At 42.5% G+C, this 20,556-nt stretch overlaps 1 protein-coding gene across 1 annotated transcript in view; it reads left to right on the top strand.

Annotated features, from left to right (window-relative positions):
• Positions 1 to 20,556, top strand: part of ATG10 (autophagy related 10) — a 198,275-nt gene that overhangs the window by 78,686 nt on the left and 99,033 nt on the right. The window contains exon 3 of the mRNA XM_075854861.1: positions 342 to 458. Coding sequence (XP_075710976.1) covers positions 342 to 458 — 117 coding nt within the window. The remainder of the gene's footprint in view (positions 1 to 341; positions 459 to 20,556) is intronic.

The following is a 20,556-nucleotide window of genomic DNA, read 5'->3' as shown; positions in this document are numbered from 1 at the left end:
CCTGAGTTTGCCATGTATCCAAAATGTGCTGCTGTATCACCTCACCCCACCGCACGATGCGCGTTTCGCCACGTTGCTTTCTCATGGACAGATGCTTACCAATCAATAAAATAAGGGATTGAGCTAATCTAGGCTGGACCCCCTCTCTACATGGGCCCCAAAATCAACCGCATGTGTTGCCTCTATGGGATGTACACACTTGTCTCATTTTTTATCTTTCTGTATGTATTGATCTGTATTCTATACTTAAATGCTGCACCGTGGTCACATGTTACCAGATAATAGTGAGGGAATTATTGTGTAAGTATTTTTGATGAATGTTATTGGTCTTTTGGATGCAGGGAGATGAGGAGGGATATCTGAGTAAGACTTGCTACCAAACAAGAGCCATTGAATCTGATCATGGAAAGAACCCTAATGAGCAGGAAGATGAGACATTGAGTACCTTTATATTGGAGGTGAGTCATTATTATTATTTTTTTATTATTATAATAAGGTGAGTGCATTCACTGCGGTTCAACTACTATGACTTGATACTTAGCAAAGAGGAATAAATGTCAGCTATTATCCTGAGAGTGAAAAGTACTTCTACCGGTTGTCACTTCCCTTTCTCCACAGGGAAGTTTTAGTCCAGACAGCAGATTTACAGGTTTGGAGACTTCTGAATGAGTTTTTAAACTATTTGTAAAAATGAATCACTATAATGCTTATACATATCTGGTGTATGGCTAGATATATTTTAGGTAATAACTGGACACTAAATCTGAAGTCCATCTAAGGCCTCATGCATACCATATACAGTGAAGGAAATAAGTATTTGATCCCTTGCTGATTTTGTAAGTTTGCCCACTGTCAAAGACATGAACAGTCTAGAATTTTTAGGCTAGGTTAATTTTACCAGTGAGAGATAGATTATATATTTAAAAAAAAAGAAAATCACATTGTCAAAATTATATATATTTATTTGCATTGTGCACAGAGAAATAAGTATTTGATCCCCTACGAACCATTAAGAGTTCAGCCTCCTCCAGACTAGTTACACGCTCCAAATCAACTTGGTGCCTGCATTAAAGACAGCTGTCTTAAATGGTCACCTGTATAAAAGACTCCTGTCCACAGACTCAATTAATTAGTCTGACTCTAACCTCTACAACATGGGCAAGACCAAAGAGCTTTCTAAGGATGTCAGGGACAATATCATAGACCTGCACAAGGCTGGAATGGGCTACAAAACCATAAGTAAGACGCTGGGTGAGAAGGAGACAACTGTTGGTGCAATACTAAGAAAATGGAAGACATACAAAAAGACTGTCAATCGACATCGATCTGGGGCTCCATGCAAAATCTCACCTCGTGGGGTATCCTTGATCCTGAGGAAGGTGAGAGCTCAGTCGAAAACTACACGGGGGGAACTTGTTAATGATCTCAAGGCAGCTGGGACCACAGTCACCAAGAAAACCATTGGTAACACATTACGCCGTAATGGATTAAAATCCTGCAGTGCCCGCAAGGTCCCCGTGCTCATGAAGGCACATGTACAGGCCCGTCTGAAGTTTTCAAATGAACATCTGGATGATTCTGAGAGTGATTGGGAGAAGGTGCTGTGGTCAGATGAGACTAAAATTGAGCTCTTTGGCATTAACTCTACTCGCTGTGTTTGGAGGAAGAGAAATGCTGCCTATGACCCAAAGAACACCGTCCCCACTGTCAAGCATGGATGTGGAAACATTATGTTTTGGGGGTGTTTCTCTGCTAAAGGCACAGGACTACTTCACCGCATCAATGGGAGAATGGATGGAGCCATGTACCGTCAAATCCTGAGTGACAACCTCCTTCCCTCCACCAGGACATTAAAAATGGCTCGTGGCTGGGTCTTCCAGCACGACAATGACCCGAAACATACAGCCAAGGCAACAAAGGAGTGGCTCAAAAAGAAGCACATTAAGGTCATGGAGTGGCCTAGCCAATCTCCAGACCTTAAACCCATCGAAAACTTATGGAGGGAGCTGAAGATCCGAGTTGCCAAGCGACAGCCTTGAAATCTTATTGATTTACAGATGATCTGCAAAGAGGAGTGGGCCAAAATTCCATCTAACATGTGTGCAAACCTCATCATCAACTACAAAAAACGTCTGACTGCTGTGCTTGCCAACAAGGGTTTTGCCACCAAGTATTAAGTCTTGTTTGCCAAAGGGATCAAATACTTATTTCTCTGTGCACAGTGCAAATAAATATATATAATTTTGACAATGTGATTTTCTGTTTTTTTTTAAATATAATCTATCTCTCACTGGTAAAATTAACCTAGCCTAAAAATTCTAGACTGTTCATGTCTTTGACAGTGGGCAAACTTACAAAATCAGCAAGGGATCAAATACTTATTTTCTTCACTGTAGCTGTGTGTAGGAGGCTTTATGGTGGCACACGGAGTCCCTGCGGCACTGTTTTACTCCAAGAGCCACCGTTTGATGCTCTCTACTGCTCCAAATTATGAGGTTAACTTCCCCTTGAAACAATTCTTCTAGGGGATAATAGCTCTGTGATAGTGTCCAGTGGAGTATGCCACAATTTTTCTCTGTCAGTCTCATACAGAATCCCTCTGCAGGTGCTCAGTTGCAGCAGCACAGGTTGCCATGTTGTACTGCCCTTGATAGAGTAGGGACCCACCTAAAAGTGGTCACCGTGAAGTGACAAGTGGGCTTATACGGTTTCCGCGTCAAAAAACTCGTCAAAATACTCAGTGTGAACATAGCCTTAACCCCTTAAGGACGCAGCCTAGTTTGGGCCTTAAGGCTCAGAGCCCATTTTTCAAATCTGACATATTTCACTTTATGTGGTAATAACGTCGGAATGCTTAAACCTATCCAAGCGATTCTGAGATTGTTTTCTCGTGACACTTTGGGCTTCATGTTCGTGGTAAAATTTGGTCGATATATTCAGTCTTTATTTGTGAAAAATTGCAAAATTTAGAGAAAATTTACAAAAAATAGCATTTTTCAGAATTTAAATGCATCTGCTTGAAAAACAGACGGTTATACCACCCAAAATAGTTACTAGTTCACATTTCCCATATGTCTACTTTTGATTGGCATCGTTTTTTGAACATTCTTTTATTTTTCTTGGACGTTACAAGGCTTAGAACATAAACAGCAATTTCTCATATTCTTAAGAAAATTTCAAAAGCCTTTTTTTGAAGGTGCCAGTTCAGTTCTGAAGTGGATTTGAGGGGACTATGTGTTAGAAACCCCCATAAAACACCCCATTTTAAAAACTAGACCCCTCAAAGTATTCAAAACAGCATATAGAAAGTTTTTTAACCCTTCAGGCATTTCACAGGAATTAAAGCAAAGTGGAAATTAAATTTGCAAATTTCATTTTTTCTGCTGAATTTCAATTTTATTCAATTTTTTTTTAGTAACAGAGAAGGTTTTACCAGAGAAACACTACTAAATATGTATTGTCCAGATTCTGCAGTTTTTAGAAATGTCCCACATGTGGCCCTACTGCGCTCGTGGACTAAAACACAAGCCCTAGAAGCAAAGAAGCACCTAGTGCATTTTGAGGCCTCTTTTTTATTAGAATATATTTTAGGCAGCATGCCAGGTTTGAAGAGGCGTTGAGGTATCAAAACAATGGAAACCCACCAGAAGTGACCCCATTTTGGAAATTACACCCCTCAAGGAATTCATTTATGGTTTTTGTTATCATTTTGACCGCACAGTTTTTTCACAGCACCTATTTGAATTGGGCTGTGAAATGAAAAAAATGATATTTTTTCCAATAAAATGTCATTTTTGATCAAATTTTCTTATTTTCACAGGGAACAACATACCCCATTTTGTTGCCCAATTTGTCCTTAGTGCGGCAATACCCCATTTGTGGTGATAAACTGCCGTTTGGGCCCATGGGAGGGCTCAGAAGGAAAGGAGCGCTATGTGTTTGTTGGAGTCCAGATTTTGCTGGATTGGTTTTCGGGTGCCATGTCGCATTTGCAGAGCCCCAGAGGTATCAAAGCAATGGAAACCCACCAGAAGTGACCCCATTTTGGAAACTACACCCCTCAAGGAATTCATTTATGGTTTTTGTTATCATTTTGACCGCACAGGTTTTTCACAGCACCTATTTGAATTGGGCTGTGAAATGAAAAAAATTATATTTTTTCCAATAAGATGTCATTTTTGATCAAAATTTCTTATTTTCACAGGGAACAACATACCCCATTTTGTTGCCCAATTTGTCCTTAGTGCGGCAATACCCCATTTGTGGTGATAAACTGCCGTTTGGGCCCATGGGAGGGCTCAGACGGAAAGGAGCGCTATGTGTTTGTTGGAGTCCAGATTTTGCTGGATTGGTTTTCGGGTGCCATGTTGCATTTGCAGAGCCCCAGAGGTATCAAAGCAATGGAAACCCACCAGAAGTGACCCCATTTTGGAAACTACACCCCTCAAGGAATTCATTTATGGTTTTTGTTATCATTTTGACCGCACAGTTTTTTCACAGCACCTATTTGAATTGGGCTGTGAAATGAAAAAAATTATATTTTTTCCAATAAGATGTCATTTTTGATCAAAATTTCTTATTTTCACAAGGAACAACATACCCCATTTTGTTGCCCAATTTGTCCTTAGTGCGGCAATACCCCATTTGTGGTGATAAACTGCCCTTTGGGCCCATGGGAGGGCTCAGAAGGAAAGGACCACCATTTGGCCTACTGGAGCTTTTCTGGTGCTAAGTCATGTGTGCAGAAGCCCCTGAGGTACCAGTACAGTTGAAACCCCCGAGAAGTGACCCCATTTTAAAAACTACACCCCTTAAGACATTCATCTAGAGGTGTAGTGAGCATTTTGACCCCACAGGTACTGTGTAAAAGATAATGCGCAGCAGATGGTGCAGTGTGAGATTTGCAATTTTATATATGTATATGCCATTTCAGTGTCCAATATAGTGTGCCCAGCATGCGCCACCGGAGATATACACCCCTTAAATTGTAATGTGGGTTCTCCTGGGTACGACAATACCCTACATGTGGCTGTTATCAGCTGCCTGGGCATACGGCAGGGCTCAGAAGGGAAAGATGAGGGGGGTAAGCTGTGCGGAGTGCATCAGGGTAAATTGAAAATCAAGGGATGTATGATACATTTTAAAACAATCTTTTATACAGAGCCCTGGTTTTTCGGGACACGTGTCACATTGGTATATTGTGTTCTTCCTTATCCCCCTCTTATAGCAGACTCTGCACCTCTTTTGACTCTTTCCCTTTCCACCGGTTTGGGGACCTTCTCCTGGAAAGTGTTGCCCTGGTACGATGCGCCCCCCCTTCCTGGTCCCTAAAGATTAGATCTTGAAATTCCAGGAAAGTTCCCCTCTGGCCTGCACATCGACGTAGCACATACGCATTGTACAAAGCCATCTGTATGATGTGCCCGGCCAGCTTCTTATACCTCACCGCATGGCGCTGTAGGGCTTCAGGACTTGATTTGACAAGTCCATCCCTCCCATGTACCTATTGTAGTCCAGGATGCAGTCTGGTTTGGGGGTGGCCTTTCCTTCATATATCCTAAATCTGTAGGTATACCCTGATGCACTCTCGCACAGCTTATACATCTTCACGCCATACCTTGCCCTCTTACCTGGCAGGTACTGGCGGAATTGAACCCTCCCTTTAAAATGTACCAGGGACTCATCAATAGAAAAACACTTCTCGGGGGTGTATGCTTGGGAAAACCGGGCACTGGAACGGTCTAATAGGGGTCTCCGTTTATACAAACGGTCAAAACTGGGGTCATCTCGGAGTGGGCACGGCTCATTATCAGTATAATGTAAGAAGCGAAGTATTGCCTCATTTATTTATTTTTTTAGGTTCCAGTTAATTTCTGAAGTTGCTTTGAGGGGCCCATATATTAGAAACCCCTATCAAACACCCCATTTTAGAAACTAGACCCCTCAAAGTATTCACAACAGCATTTAGAAAGTTTATGAACCCTTTAGGTGTTTCACAGAAATTTAGAGCAAAGTAGAGGTGACATTTACTCTTTTTATACCATTTTTTTTATAACACAAAAGGATTTATCAGAGAAACGCAACTCAATACTTATTGCCCAGATTCTGCAGTTTAGAGAAATATCCCACATGTGGCCCTCGGGCGGTAATGGACTGAAGCACCGGCCTCCGAAGCAAAGGAGCACCTAGCGGATTTTGAGCCCTCTTTTTTATTAGGCACCATGTCCGGTTTGAAGAGGTCTTGTGGTGCCAAAACATTGGAAACCCCCCAAAAGTGACCCCAATTTGGAAACTAGACCCCTTGAGGAATCCATTGTAGTTTTCATGGGGTGCATGCGGCTTTTTGATCAGTTTTTATTCCATTTTTAGGTGGCGTGGTGACTAATAAACAGCAATTCTACTATTGTTTTTGTATACTTTTTTTTTTACAGCGTTCACCGTGCGCTAGAAAAGACATATTCACTTTATTCTGTGGGGCGATACGATCACGGCGATACCAGATGTTTATAGTTTTTTTTTATGTCTTATGGCGTTTGCACAATAAAATACGTTTTGTAAACAATCATTCACTTTTTGTGTTACCTTATTCTAAGAGCCATAACGTTTTTATTTTTCAATCAATAAAGCCGTGCGAGGACTTATTTTTTGCGTAACGAACTGTATTTTCCATCAGTACCATTTTTAGGTACATGCGACTTTTTGATCTCTTTTTATTCCATTTTTTGGGAGGTGAAGTGACCAAACAATTGTGATTGTGGTACGGTTTATTAATATTTTTTTTTACGGCGTTCACCGTGCGGGATAAATAACGAAATAATTTTGTAGTTCAGGCCGTTACGGACGCGGCGATACCAATTATGTATAGTTTATTTGTTTGTTTATATATTTTTATTAATAATAAAGGACTGATAAGGGAAAAAGTGGGACTTTTACTTTTATTACTTTTAAAACTTTTATTTTCTTATTTTTACACATCTTTTTTTAACTTTTTTTTTACTTTATTACTTTGTCCCATTAGGGGACATGAGGGCAGGAGGCCCTGATCGCTATTCTAATACACTGCACTACATGCGTAGTGCAGTGTATTAGAACTGTCAGCTACTCACTGACAGCAAGCATAGTGGGTCCTGACGTTGTCAGGACCCACTAGGCTTCCGTCTATGGCATAGCCGGACGCCATTGTTTGGTGTCCGGTTGCCATAGTCACCATCGCCGGCCGCTATCGCGTAGCAGGCCGGCGATGGCAGCTTAACCCCTAAAAAGCCGCGATCTCTATAGAACGCGGCTTTTAAGGGGTTAATCAGCGGGGACACAGCGATCGGTCCCCGCTGTAGGAGCTGTGACAGCTGCTGAACAAGACAGCAGCGTCACAGCTCCTGTATGTGTCGGGAGGACGGCCGAAACGGCCGTTACTCCCGAGACGTACTATTACGGCATGGAGCGCGAACGATACAGCTGCCATGACGTAATAGTACGTCAAGGAGCGGGAAGGGGTTAAAGGCCATGTAAAGGCAGACTGTAGTGTTCTCCTGAGAGGTAAGGCAGAAAATCTCATGATCAGTTGACTTGCATTTCTCTAGTTCTTTGAAACTCCAGAAACATTTCTGTACATAATGAATGATGTTAGCTGATTTATAGTCTTGGCATATGCTATCATTGTTAAAGCAAGATTCCAATAAATATAGCAAGAAAACACTAGGATATATGGCATAGGGTTTATGACAAATATATGTTTGTTTTAGGAAAATCCTGCATCAATGTATTTTTTGTGTAGCTGCTCTGGGACCCGTGATCCATCGATTTCTAAAAACTGTTTAATAGAAGAAGCTTCACTCTTGCCCTTATAGGACCTTTCATACGGTGATGTCATACTTGAGTAGTTCGTTGACTGCAATGTGTGACAATCAAAGACAACTCACACTGTGACTAGCGGGGAGGGTCCATCAGCTCCAGCCCTGGGGACCGAGGGTCCAAGCAGCAGATCTTCAAAATCAACACTTTTCTGATTTGAAATTAGGAGGCAGGAAGTCTTTTATAGAAAAATAACAAAAAAATGCAATGAAAAATGGGAATTCTGACCTGCTGGGGAAACAGAATACATTAGGAGAAAGCAGAGTCAAGGCCCAGAAGCTCAGGGTTTGCTACAATACCAGATACAGCTCTCAGACAAGAGTGGCAATGTTTCTGGGGAAAAAAAGCAGACCATTTTTCTAATCCTGGACAACCCCTCTATTGGAGTTCTCCGGGGGCATAAGCATGGATGGATTATATTTAAGATAGGCCATCAATGTTTTATCTGTAAGAGTTCAACCTCTGGGATCTCCCCTGATCATTACAATGAAGTGGCCGAGCTGCACTACTGGACGCAGCCACCTGTATGAACGAGCTGCTATGCCTGTTCATCATACGGATCAGTGGGGGTCCCAGAGATCACACCCCCACCAATCAAACATTGATGGCCTTTCCTAAGCATAATAGACCATCCAAGTTTATCTTTCAAAGAACCCCTTTAAGTTTCAAAGTCTCTCACTGGATCAGAGTCCTTGTAGTAAGATCTGAAACAGGAAATGTAGGCCTTAGGCCGGATTCACACGAGCGTGTGCGTTTTGCGCACGCAAAAGGTCCATAAAAGCTCCGTGTGTCAGCAGCATATGATGTTTGGCTGCGTGATTTTCGCGCAGCCGCTATCATTATGACACTCTGTTTTTCTGTTTTCATTCATAGATTTGACTACTGTAGCGCGCGGCACACGGAAGTGCGTCTGTGTGCCGTGCGCAGTTTTCACGCACCCATTGACTTCAATGTGTGCGTGAAGCGCGAAAAACGGGCAAATATAGGACGTCGTGAGTTTTACGCAGCGGACATACGCTGCGTGAAAATCACTGACAGTCTGAATGGCCCCATTGACTAACATAGGTCCGTGCAACGCACATGAAAATCACGCGCGTTGCACGGACGTATTATACGTTCGTCTGAATAAGCCCTGAGAAGGGAACCTGTCACCAGCATTTCACCTATTGAACTCTACTCACCCTTCGCTGGCCGCTGCTGTAAAAAATTAATTGCCGTTATACCCTCTCATTGCCGTTATAACCTCTCATTGCCGTTATACCTTCTCATTGCTGTAAACTCCTCCTCCGATCGTAAATAATGGTTTGCAAACATTTTGCATCTTTTATGGTAATAATCCGTCAGTCTCGTTTGTTCCTCTTCTTATGCCTGCCCACCGCCAAAAGCTGGCCCACCCTGAATGCTAAAATCTCGTTTAAGATAGCGCATATGCGCCCATCATGTATGGTCCGATACCCTTCCCTGCTTCGTCCGGGCCTCAAATCTAGTTACTGCGCACACGCCGCTATGTTGCCCCATGTGCGCACGCTTTTCTTTTGTTGCTGGGGGAGGCGAGGAGCTGTCAATCAAGAGTAAGGAGACAGGGTCAACTCGGAAAGGCTTGAGGAATGATGATATGGCTCTTTTTTCGAATGAAGATATGACTTTTATGCTCATTAGCATATGGCGCGGGAACACTAAAAAACGGAATACTGAAGGTACAGAGCCTACTTAGAAGATAATTATAGGCTACATAAAAATTATTTTTCACCCACTTTCACCAGGTATTGCTAGTTTAATAGGTGAAATACTGGTGACAGGTTCCTTTTAAATTTAAAAGTTTGTAGCATTCTCTCTTTCTTTGCTGAGACTTGCCCTCTTCTTATATGATGTCCTGAGGAGTATTTGGATGCAGGGCCGCCATTAGAAATTTCAGGGCCCCATGCAGTGAGATTTGTCAGGGCCCCTGGGGGAGGTGAGCAGAATGGTCAGCGGGAAGCATAGTAAGCAGCGCCCACTGGGGAAGGTTGTCAAAGGGGTTTTCTGAAATAATAAAATTAGTTTAATAGGACTTTAGGTTGATAATATATCAAATTGTAATGTACTTATGTTAGCAATTCTGTGCCATTCCTGCACTGCAGGTACCCGCCTGTCCCCTGTTATCCCTGTTTACCTTGCTTACACAATGACATGATGTGTTCATGTCATGTGATTGTGGCAGCCAGTCACCGCCGTACTAAGTAAGGTGTGGGAACGACGCAGTATTATCAGTAAACACAAATTCAATTACCTTTATTTTTAAAGTTCTAGCCCATATTGAACCTAATTTAAATGAAATCTGTCACGGGTTTATGCTGCCCTATCTTAGGGCAGCATAAAGTAGAGCCAAAAACCCTGATTTCATTGATGTGTCACTTGCCAATATGGTGTCGCTTTCATAAAATCACAGTTTATCAGGTTCAGCGCGAGCCGAGCCAGGAGTCCTCCTAATGATGTGCATGTGCTAATTCTGGAGTCCCCCATATGCATTATTTGCTGGCTAATCCCACGCTGCCGCTGATTGACAGCTTTTTCTCTATGCATAGTAATAGGGAGAAAGCTGTCAATCGGCAGCAGGGGGGGCACTCTGCAATCAGCTTGTGCTACACCTGATAAATAGTAATTTTATGAAAACTTCACCATATTGACAAGTGACCGACCCCTAAAATCAGGTTGTCTGTCAATGCTTCATGTTGCCCTGAGACATGGCAGCATAAATCTGGAGATTCCCTTTAATCATAAAGAACATCAACCACCTCTCACCTAACCCTTCTCATATACAATGTGTGAATATATGTATATATATATATATATATATATATATATATATATATTCACACACATACATTCATTCATACATACATACATACATACATACATACATATATTAGTGCTGGTTATCACTTACTGCTCGACCAGTCCACAATATCTTGCTATTGAGAGAGGAATGAATTGGCATCCCTTGCCAGCTTTCTCTTCTACCACAGCACACAGCAAACATATTTTAAAAGTATGGCCCTGAAGACTCCCACCTAGCTTTTTAATAAACTTGTATTACATAGTGACGCAACGTTGGCATCACATTACATTGCTAGATCACGATGGAGAAGGAGGCAGCGGCTGGAGCCTGGGTGGGCCGGGGTGCAGGGGTTTAGTTAATGGCTCATGGGCCCCGATGTAAAAGTTCTTCTTGGGTCTCCCAAATTCCTTTCATGGCCGTTGGCCCGCAACTTTCAGCTGCAAAGTTGGGTGACCCAACGATACAGCACTAGCAGCCAGGGGCATCGCAAAGTTCTTAAAACGTCAAGGGAGACAGCATATATACAACACAAAGACCCTATAGCTATGGATAGGATTAAATGCAGAGGCTCAGCAGACTTTGTCACACATGATAGGCTTAGATATAGGGCCTAGCTCGGTGTCATTGCGGCTCCAGCGCTGGACCCAGGAAAGGTAATATAATAATTGCGCAATGCAAGTAGAGAGAAAAAAGCCGCACTCACCTGGTCTGACGTAGAAAATTCTTTAATGCTTGTAAAAAAGGTGTGCGGAGAAGACGAAGACAGTGTCAGGCAACTCAAGAGAGGGCTTGAAAAAGTGTTGTATGTGAAACGGCTGTTGCCTGACATTTTCTTCGTCTTCCCCCCACACCTTTTTCACAAGCATTAAAGAATTTTCGACATCAGACCGGGCAAGTGCGGCTTTTTTCTCTCTACTTGCATTGTGTTACATATGGTCTTACCTACGAAGCCCAGCACCTCCCTAGGCTTATACAGCAGCCCCTGTTGCACATTCGGGGGCAGTGTACTGCCGAATGTCCTACTACTACTACTACTGGTCACAGCAATGCCGACTGATTCTCTTGTATTTAAGATAAGTGCTTTGCTTTTTTATGTGTTCCAATTTTTTTTTGTGTGTTTGTGTTTTTTTTACAAATTTGGTTGTTGGACTACTTTGGATTCAAGGACTACTTCGATTACGGCTTTTTTAAAATTTCAATAAAATGGTTAACGAGGATAGTGTGGGTTTTTTAATTCAATACAATATTTTTTCTATGTATTTACATTTTTTCTCAACTTTATTACTACTGCCTTAGTAATTGCCGCTGGCTGATTGATAGCGTCCATTACTAAGGCGGAGCTTAATGTTAGCCAGTAAAAAGGCTAGCACTAACCCATATTATTACCCTTGTACCCACCGCCCGCCACCAGGGGTACCTGGAAGAGCTGGGTGCGATCCATTATCCGACCATCTGAAATGGAGGCAGTGGCTGGAGCCTAAACGGGCACTGGGGCGGCCACAGTCTGGTATTATTAGACAGGTAAAGGCCAAAAACCGTGGCCCTTCCCACCCTGGTAATGCTAGCCTGCTGCTGCTATGTTATATCTGGCTGGTTATGAAAAATTGGGGGGAGACGCCCACATAGTTTTTTCCAATTATTTATTTATTTATTTTTTTTAAAATGACGTGTGGTCCCCCCCCATTTTTTATAACCAGCCAGATACAACATAGCAGCAGCAGACTAACATTACCAGGGTGGGAAGGCCCACTGTTTTTGGGCTTTTCCAGCCTAGTAATACCAGCCTGCATGCGTCCCAGTACCCGACCATCACTACAGATGGTTGGGTACCGGATGGCACTGGCTCTTCCCGTTACCCCTGGTGGCGGTGGGTACTGGGGTAATAATGGGGGTTAGTGCTAGCCTTTTTACCGACTAACACTGAGCCCCACCTTAGTAATGGACGCTGTCAGTCAGTCAGCCAGCAGTCAATACTAAGCCCTTATTCACACGACAGGGTTTCCCGGCCGGGTGACGGCCGTTCATAAATCGGCCGTCACCCGGCTGCATTAGGAACAATAGACCCCTAATGGGGCTATTCACACGGCCGATTTTTTGACGGCCCGGGAAACCTGGCCGTGAAAAAATGGGACATGCCCTATTTTCAGCCGTTTACCGGGCCGCCCGGCTCCCATAGAAGTCTATGGGGCCGGGTAATACACGGCCATCACCGGAATGTGTCCCGAGTGATGGCCATGTTTTCCGTCGCTCGCGCTCTCTCTCCTCCTCCTCACAGTGCAGAGTGCATGTGAGGAGGGTCTTTTTTTGCTCCCTGTAGAAGTCGGAATCTCCAATCCCCGGCCGGGGATTGGGGATTCCGCTACAGGAGAAGTGAGTGACTACGCTGTCCATATATGGACACAGCAACGTCACTCACTTCTGAAGCGGAATCCCCGACACCTTGGCCGGGGATTCCGCTACAGGAGAAGTGGGTGACTACGCTGTCCATATATGGACACAACGACGTCACTCACTTCTGAAGCGGAATCCCCTACCCCGTGGCCGGGGATTCCGCTACAGGAGAAGTGGCTGACTACACTGTCCATATATGGACACAGCGACGTCACTCACTTCTGAAGCGGAATCCCCGACCCCATGGCCGGGGATTCCGCTACAGGAGAAGTTAGTGACTACACAGTCCATATATGGACACAGTGACGTCACTCACTTCAGAAGCGGAATCCCCGACCCTGTGGCAGGGAATTCCGCTACAGGAGAAGTGAGTGACTACACAGTCCATATATGGACACAGTGACGTCACTCACTTCAGAAGCGGAATCCCCGACCCTGTGGCCGGGGATTCCTCTCCAGGAGAAGTCAGTGACTAAACTGTCCATATATGGACCTTGAAGTCAGTGACTTCTCCTGGAAGGGGGGGGGGGGGGAGCTGTGTGGCATTACCTACAGGGGGCTGTGTGGCATTACCTACAGGGGGCTGTGTGGCATTACCTACAGGGGACTTGGTGGCATTACCTACAGGGTACTTGGTGGCATTACATACAGGGAGCTGAGTGACATTACCTACAGGGGACTTGGTGGCATCTCATACAGGGAGCTGGGTGGCATTACCTACAGAGGGCTGGGTGACATTACCTACATGGGGCTGGGTGGCATTACCTACAGGGGGCTGTGTGGCATTACCTACAGGGGGCAGGGTGGCATTACCTGCAGGGGGCAGGGTGGCATTACCTGCAGGGGGCTGTGTGGCATTATGTGTGATCCTGTCTGATGGGTGCTGTATCTAAGCCTACCACATGGTAGGCTTAGATACAGGGCCCCAGCAGACCGTAAAGTTATACTTGCCCTCCTCTTCAGCTCCAGGTGCAGCAAAGGTCCTGTCTCCAGCCAGCGTCACGACGTTGTGTGTGCGCGGCGCACCGCGTTGTGTGTGCGTGGCGCACAGCATTGTGACGTCGCGACGTCAATGACATCGGACCTCCGCTGCGCTGGGAATGAGGAGGGTAAGTACACGGTTACTATAGTAACAGGGGCCCGTGTAGTTTATTAGATAGACCCAAGTTACTATGGTAACTTTTACTAGACATGGTGCAAGGGTCCGCTGGTCCCCCTGGCTACGCGTTCACGGCGGGCTCCTGACGGGAGTACCATTTGTACTGCCCTGATGGCGGCCCTGTCCGAATGCATGGCCTCTGTAAGACCTCCAGTCTTTATAACACAGCATCTTCTCTTATTCTTAATATGATTGACTTCTATAATTTTTATGCTTTTGGTTTAGCTCCTCTTCAATTCAGGCAATTAAAAAAAACACAAATATGTTTTATTATTGAACGAGCAATAATGTGCAGCATTTTATAAGCAATTGTTCTGAAGAATTAACCTCAGATCTATAGTGATATTTGGCTCTAGCCTGTCTCGTGGGAGTCATACAATGCATGACAAACTGCGTGGTTGATATTTGCACCTTTTCATTTTTGATCGGTCCCTAATTGCTTGTAGCTCGTGCTCTTCCGTGTTTTGCTGTATGAACATTAGTTAGAAGCTGCATTGTGAATGTAGCAGCACTTCCCTCCCTACTCTTCAGTTTGTCCTCTGAGGTTGGAAGCAATGATCTGACTTTGACTCTGACTTTGATCTCTTCTCAAATTCTGTTACATTCCCCCCAAAGAATATGCCTGATTGACAGTGACAACAATAAGTAAATCAAAGCATATTTACAAGGGAGCTGGAGGGAAAGCTTAAAATGTTGACTTGTCTGACCTCCTGAAAATGTTCTTCTTCATCCATATTTTGTAGCATTGTGACCTTACAGAGCTGATTATCTGTGTCAGTGAAATAGGTTTTGTTATGGACTGCTAATAAATAAACTATTTACTAGCTGAAACTGAACATAAGAGTGTGGCTTTATAGCCAAGAGTAAGTGTTCAATAAGTAAAAGAGAAGTGCTGGCATGTAGTATGTACTGTGATATTACTTTTGTTAATAAAAATGAGCGCTCACAATTAAAGTTTGTTTGATATGTATGATTTACTATTATATTTAAAAATGTGTATTTAATGAATTTACTATATGGGATTGGTGTTGGTGCCCTATTGCATACATCTGGTGGCTACCTTGAGAAGGTTGTTATACTTCTCAAGCACAGTGACCCACTGACGATCTTTAGTAGTCTCTCAAGCCTACACCAAAGATTTAGTAGGTCTATAGGGGAGAGGAAAGCAGAATGCTAATTGGGGCCTATACATTTACACTTATGTAAAATGACGGGCATCATCTTGTGAACCATGCTTGCCCATCATTGCCCATTAAATATGGCCTTTCATTTTATGTGACTTTATTTGCCTTGACATCAGTACTACCTGTACTGGCCTGATGGCAGCTCTTGTATGCTGTGTCTGATATTGAAATTCAATTTCAGCACTGCCCCATTCACTTCAATGGGACAGAGCAGCAATACCAGACTCAACGCAGAAACAAAGATGGCATTTTGTACGTGATGGGGGACCCTGCAGTTGAAACCCATACATATTGATGTCTTATTTTAGTGATATTCCATCAATTATTACTTGTACATGACCCTTTTCAAAATTTGAATCCCTACTTTACTACTGTGGGATCTCTCTTAAAGGGCAACCCTTTAAATAACTTGAGCCGTAATCTCTTAAAAAAAAAACAACAACTGAATTCAGGCTTTTCTTTTACAACAGCAGAAATTCAGACTGCTGTAAATGTTATCAGTCTGCTGACTGATTTGCATGGCTTCAGTTTATGAGGAAATAAATATATATTTTAGACTTTCTGTAATGTGTAGCTTTACTAAAGGTCTTCTGATCTGTAATGTGGAAATCACTTTCGCACATTCGTAAAGTCTGTCATTTTACAGATTTTTATTGTGCCAACTATTTTTATTTTTTTTAATTCAAGAGTTTTATTCGTTTTTTTTTTTTTAACTAATATACAAAACCATACATATGTACAACTGGAAGGCCAATCAAAATATATAAAAAAAAATCAGGCAAAAGGTGAGGGGTGTCGTGTCCCCAAAGGTGTTGTTCAACAGGCTAGTTTCGGGGCAGACCCCAATGACCGTTTGAGGTAGTAGCATTATAAACGGATGCACCAGTGAAAGTAAAAAGAGGCAGGTCTAGAAAAGCAGCAAGGCAGATTTGCCTGGTCAAGTGGACATCTTTCAAGGGCTTCCATTATAAATATTTTCCCAACAAACTTTTTATAAAAGTGCTCCAATATGTATTGACATCAGTATAATATTGTGAGGAGCAGCTTTCAATGCGTATTATGGCATCTGCTCTGTCTGTCCTTAGCAAGTGCTGCATGGATGCTGACTGGACTAGTCAATATACAGGTAATGTGAGCCTCATGTAAACCGAGTCCTCCTCCGCAGCCGTGGGCTCAGGGACTGATTTTTCACTAAACATATTTTAGTAATTTAGAGAACTTACTTGACATACACTATGTCCGTTAAATTATTAGTAGAAAATAATAAAGAAAAATATATACCAAGCAGATTTTCTGCAAGTGCGTTTTTAAACGAAATATTTTATGGCCTGTTTCCTTTTTTATACTTTCATCATGCTTTAATTTTACATGAAAATTACTGATACACAGTAATAATAGCTACATAAACTGAATTCAGACATTGGCGAGACATAAGGGCTTTGTGAAGGGTAAATACTTATTCAAAGCATTATACATCACAGTTTTTGATGGAAACCATTATCCTGAATGTTGAAGCATATTGTAAGTTAATATAACCCATCATACAGTGAATAATGACTTATTGCCTTACTTCTGGACAAGACATGTTTGTAGCAGGCGCAACAGAGTATAGCCTGATGTAAAACTGCAGACATATATCTGTTACTTTCACATTTTCTATTGATGTTTCTTAGATTAACTTGGAGTGAGACACGAGCAGTTCTCGGTAGCGACAGTCAATCAATACAAATGTGAGGACATGAGTCATGTTTCTTCATCAGTACCTTGCTGTAATGTTCTATCTGAAATTGTTTTCTTTTCTACTGAATGAGATGCGGTAATAAGTGTACAACCAGTCCTCAGAGGATGAATCCATGATGATGTCCAGGATGGATGCATGAACTAGAGAAGCTGAGAGTCTTGTCTGCTGTGGTTGAGAGACAGGACATGAATGATTACAGAATGTTCTCTTAACTGAGGCCGAGATGTCCAGGCCAAGACCTTGTCTCTTTCTGAGTTGGCTATTTGTGTATTGCTATGGATGAGCAGGGAAAAACTGATAGATCAAATAATTCATTTAAACACAAAAATAGTTTTTTTTTCTTATTAGGTAATTGTAAATTAAAAGCTATGTAAACCTTTAAAATAAATTATTTTTTATATATATAAAAATGTCTATCAGTGGGATTAGTGCAAATTTCAAAATACTTTTTATTAAAAATTATTTTTGCTTTTTGAGATACAGCTGCTTTGTATCCTGTAAACAGAGCAGCTGTATCATGCGCTAAGACCTGAATCCGTCAATTCCAATGCTATGACGGGTTCAGTGTAAGCGGGTCCTGCGTGTCTTTGACACACAGGATCCACCTGTAATTGGTCACTTCTAAGTTATGAACTTAGATGTGATCGATAGCCGCTCAATCCTGCGTGTCAGAGACATACAGGACCCCCTGAACCTGACGGATACAGGTTTCAGCGCTAGATATATATATATGTATAAAATATACAAAGCATCTGTACCAATCACACTGACAGACATTTTTATTAAAAAAAACAAAACACTTTCAAAGGTGTATATAGCCTTTAAAGGTAATTTCTATGTGGTATGTCCATTTCTCAATATTAGCAGATATTTATGGTGGCCAAACCAGGGCTCAACTAAATAACTGTTTCAGATTAGGAGAAAGGGTAAACAGAGCTGAGATTCCTAAAGCTTCTGAATCCAGTGTTTGATTATTGCTTTCTCTCGTGTATGGACGTTGGGACAAGAAACATTGTAGCACCACAAGCCCCGACCCTTAGGGCTTAGGGCCTATTCACATCAGCGTTCGGTTTCTGTCCATGGATTCCATCAGACCTTTCCGTCGAAAGAACCCATTAACGAAAAGGCAAACGAAAACCATAACTTCCATTTGCATTACCATTGATTTCAAAGGTATTGCTTCTGTTGCTAATGGTTTCCGCTTGTCTCTGTTCCGTAAGGTTTCCGTTTTTTTTACAGAATCGATAGCGCAGTCAACTCCCGTACAGGTTCCACTGTGTCCAATGGGACATTCCACAATTTTGAAACAGAAGAACCCCTCGATGGGAGCCATATCATGGCTGTGTAAATTGCACAGCCTTATACGGAGTCAGGCTTTGGGTTTTTCTTACTTACTCATGTGGAATCTGTGTGAAAAAAAAATATTGTGGAATGTTCCATTGCATTTCATATTATGCATGTATTCTAAACTAGAAGCCTTGCTTTTAGGTGATAAAATTGTATTGCATGGATACAGCACCAAAGGCGGGACACAAATTCCCTTTATTCCCATAAGGCTCTGTTCACATGGCTTTAGCATGTACATGAGGACTTGGAGTACACTTTATCTAACTGTTGGTCTATAAACAACTGATTGTAAAAATGAAAGTGATTTGCACCCCAACAACATTTGCAGAATTTTTAAAAATATATATTTTATTCAATATCTGACATATAAAACAGACAAAGGAGGAATAAAGAGTGAAGAATCACACAATGTACAGCGAGGTGGGTGCATTATTTAGTGAAGCAGGCAACGGCTGTGGATACAAGCTTTAATTTATTCCTGTTTCCAATGTGTGCTCAGTTTTTTTCATTGTACTAATACAGAACAACTAACCGCATTGTTACAAATCACAGTTCTACAGGTAACAACATGATAAAATTAACATGCCAAATACCAAATGTAAAATGGCAAAAAAGTTAAATCCTGAGTCCATATTCATGTATGTATTATACAGTGCTGTTTTTTTCTTTCTTGAAAATGCAGGAAAATACATTTTCCCACATCGGTTTTGGACTGGACTGATTTCTACTGTTACATTTCTTTTTCCCTGGAGACTGTGAGTCATTCTCTATGACATTTTCATGTGAGAAAAGGCAAAAGAAAAATCTATATCTCATACCGGACTCCTTAAAAGAATCAGGATTGTATTGAACATCTCTGTTTCATATTTTACCTCCATTTAACATAATCAGCATAGTGGCGAGGCTTAGTGAAAATTTTTGTGGGAAGGGGGTGAAGCTAATGCAGGGTACCCCTATGGGGGTTATCCGACGGCCTTACAAGAAAAAAAAAACTTACCCAAAACTCTTTTAAAGAGGCTTTCTATATTGCGGCATAAGCGCTCATTTATTTCCTGCTCTGAAGCAGGACTTCATTTTACACCACATGCTAAAAAAACACAAATCTCAGCATGCTCTTCTATCCTCATTCCCGGCCCTCCCCTTGCCTCTGTTTGTCACTGTTACCCATAGTTCCACCTCCTAAAATCAAGCAGTCCTCATATTACGCTTTATATATTAAAAAGTACATGGGTCATGAGAATGCACCATAGGTGCAGGAGACAAACCGCTAGTAGTCACGTCCGCACTGTTTGCGCTATGTATCTCTTATGTCAAGAAAGCCGGGACCAAGAAGGGGGCTGGCTAAGGATTTGAGCCGTTAGGGCATGGCCAGACGTGGCGTATTCCTGCCGACACTGTCCGCATCATAATCTGCGTTGCAGATTCTGTTGCGCCTTTGCCTAAAATGTGCAGTAAAGTGCTGCGGATTAGCCGTTGCGTATTCAGGTGAAGAGTACATCCTGCTGTCTTTTAAAACATTTCATTCAGTCTGGCTATAGACCTAGAAACACATAGGTCCAGCCACAATGAAGAAATATCCTGTTCGTAAAACCAATCCACAACGCAACACACATAACATCTGCGGATTTCATTGCGGGATTTTGAAACTCCAGTCAATGGAGAAATTCCACAATATGTCCGCAACAAGTCCGCTACACGTCCGCAACAGCCAGTGTATGCTGCGGACACCAAATTCCGCACCGCAGCCTATGGTCCGCAGCGGACTTTTCTGCCACGTTTACACGAACCTAAATAAAAAGGTGTGGAAACCAATGGAGAAAATGTCCGCTGCGGATTTCCGCAGCGGACTGGAAGCAGCGGAATACCACAGCAATTCCGCCATGTCTGGCCATGCCCTTACAGTGCCAGCCCCTTGCGGTCACCTGATTAAAGACACGCCAGCACGAACGAGAAGTATGCAGCTCTAAGTCATGTGGGGCTGTGTCGATGCATTGTCATGTAAGAGAAAACTACAGATCTACCTGCATCACGTGACTTGGTTTTTCCTATGGAATTCTGCACAGAA

Source organism: Rhinoderma darwinii, chromosome 1 (genome assembly GCF_050947455.1).
Source record: "Rhinoderma darwinii isolate aRhiDar2 chromosome 1, aRhiDar2.hap1, whole genome shotgun sequence".
Classification (NCBI taxonomy): Eukaryota; Metazoa; Chordata; class Amphibia; order Anura; family Rhinodermatidae; genus Rhinoderma; species Rhinoderma darwinii.
Note: the sequence above shows the minus strand (reverse complement) of the source record. Positions and strands in the feature narration are given on the sequence as shown.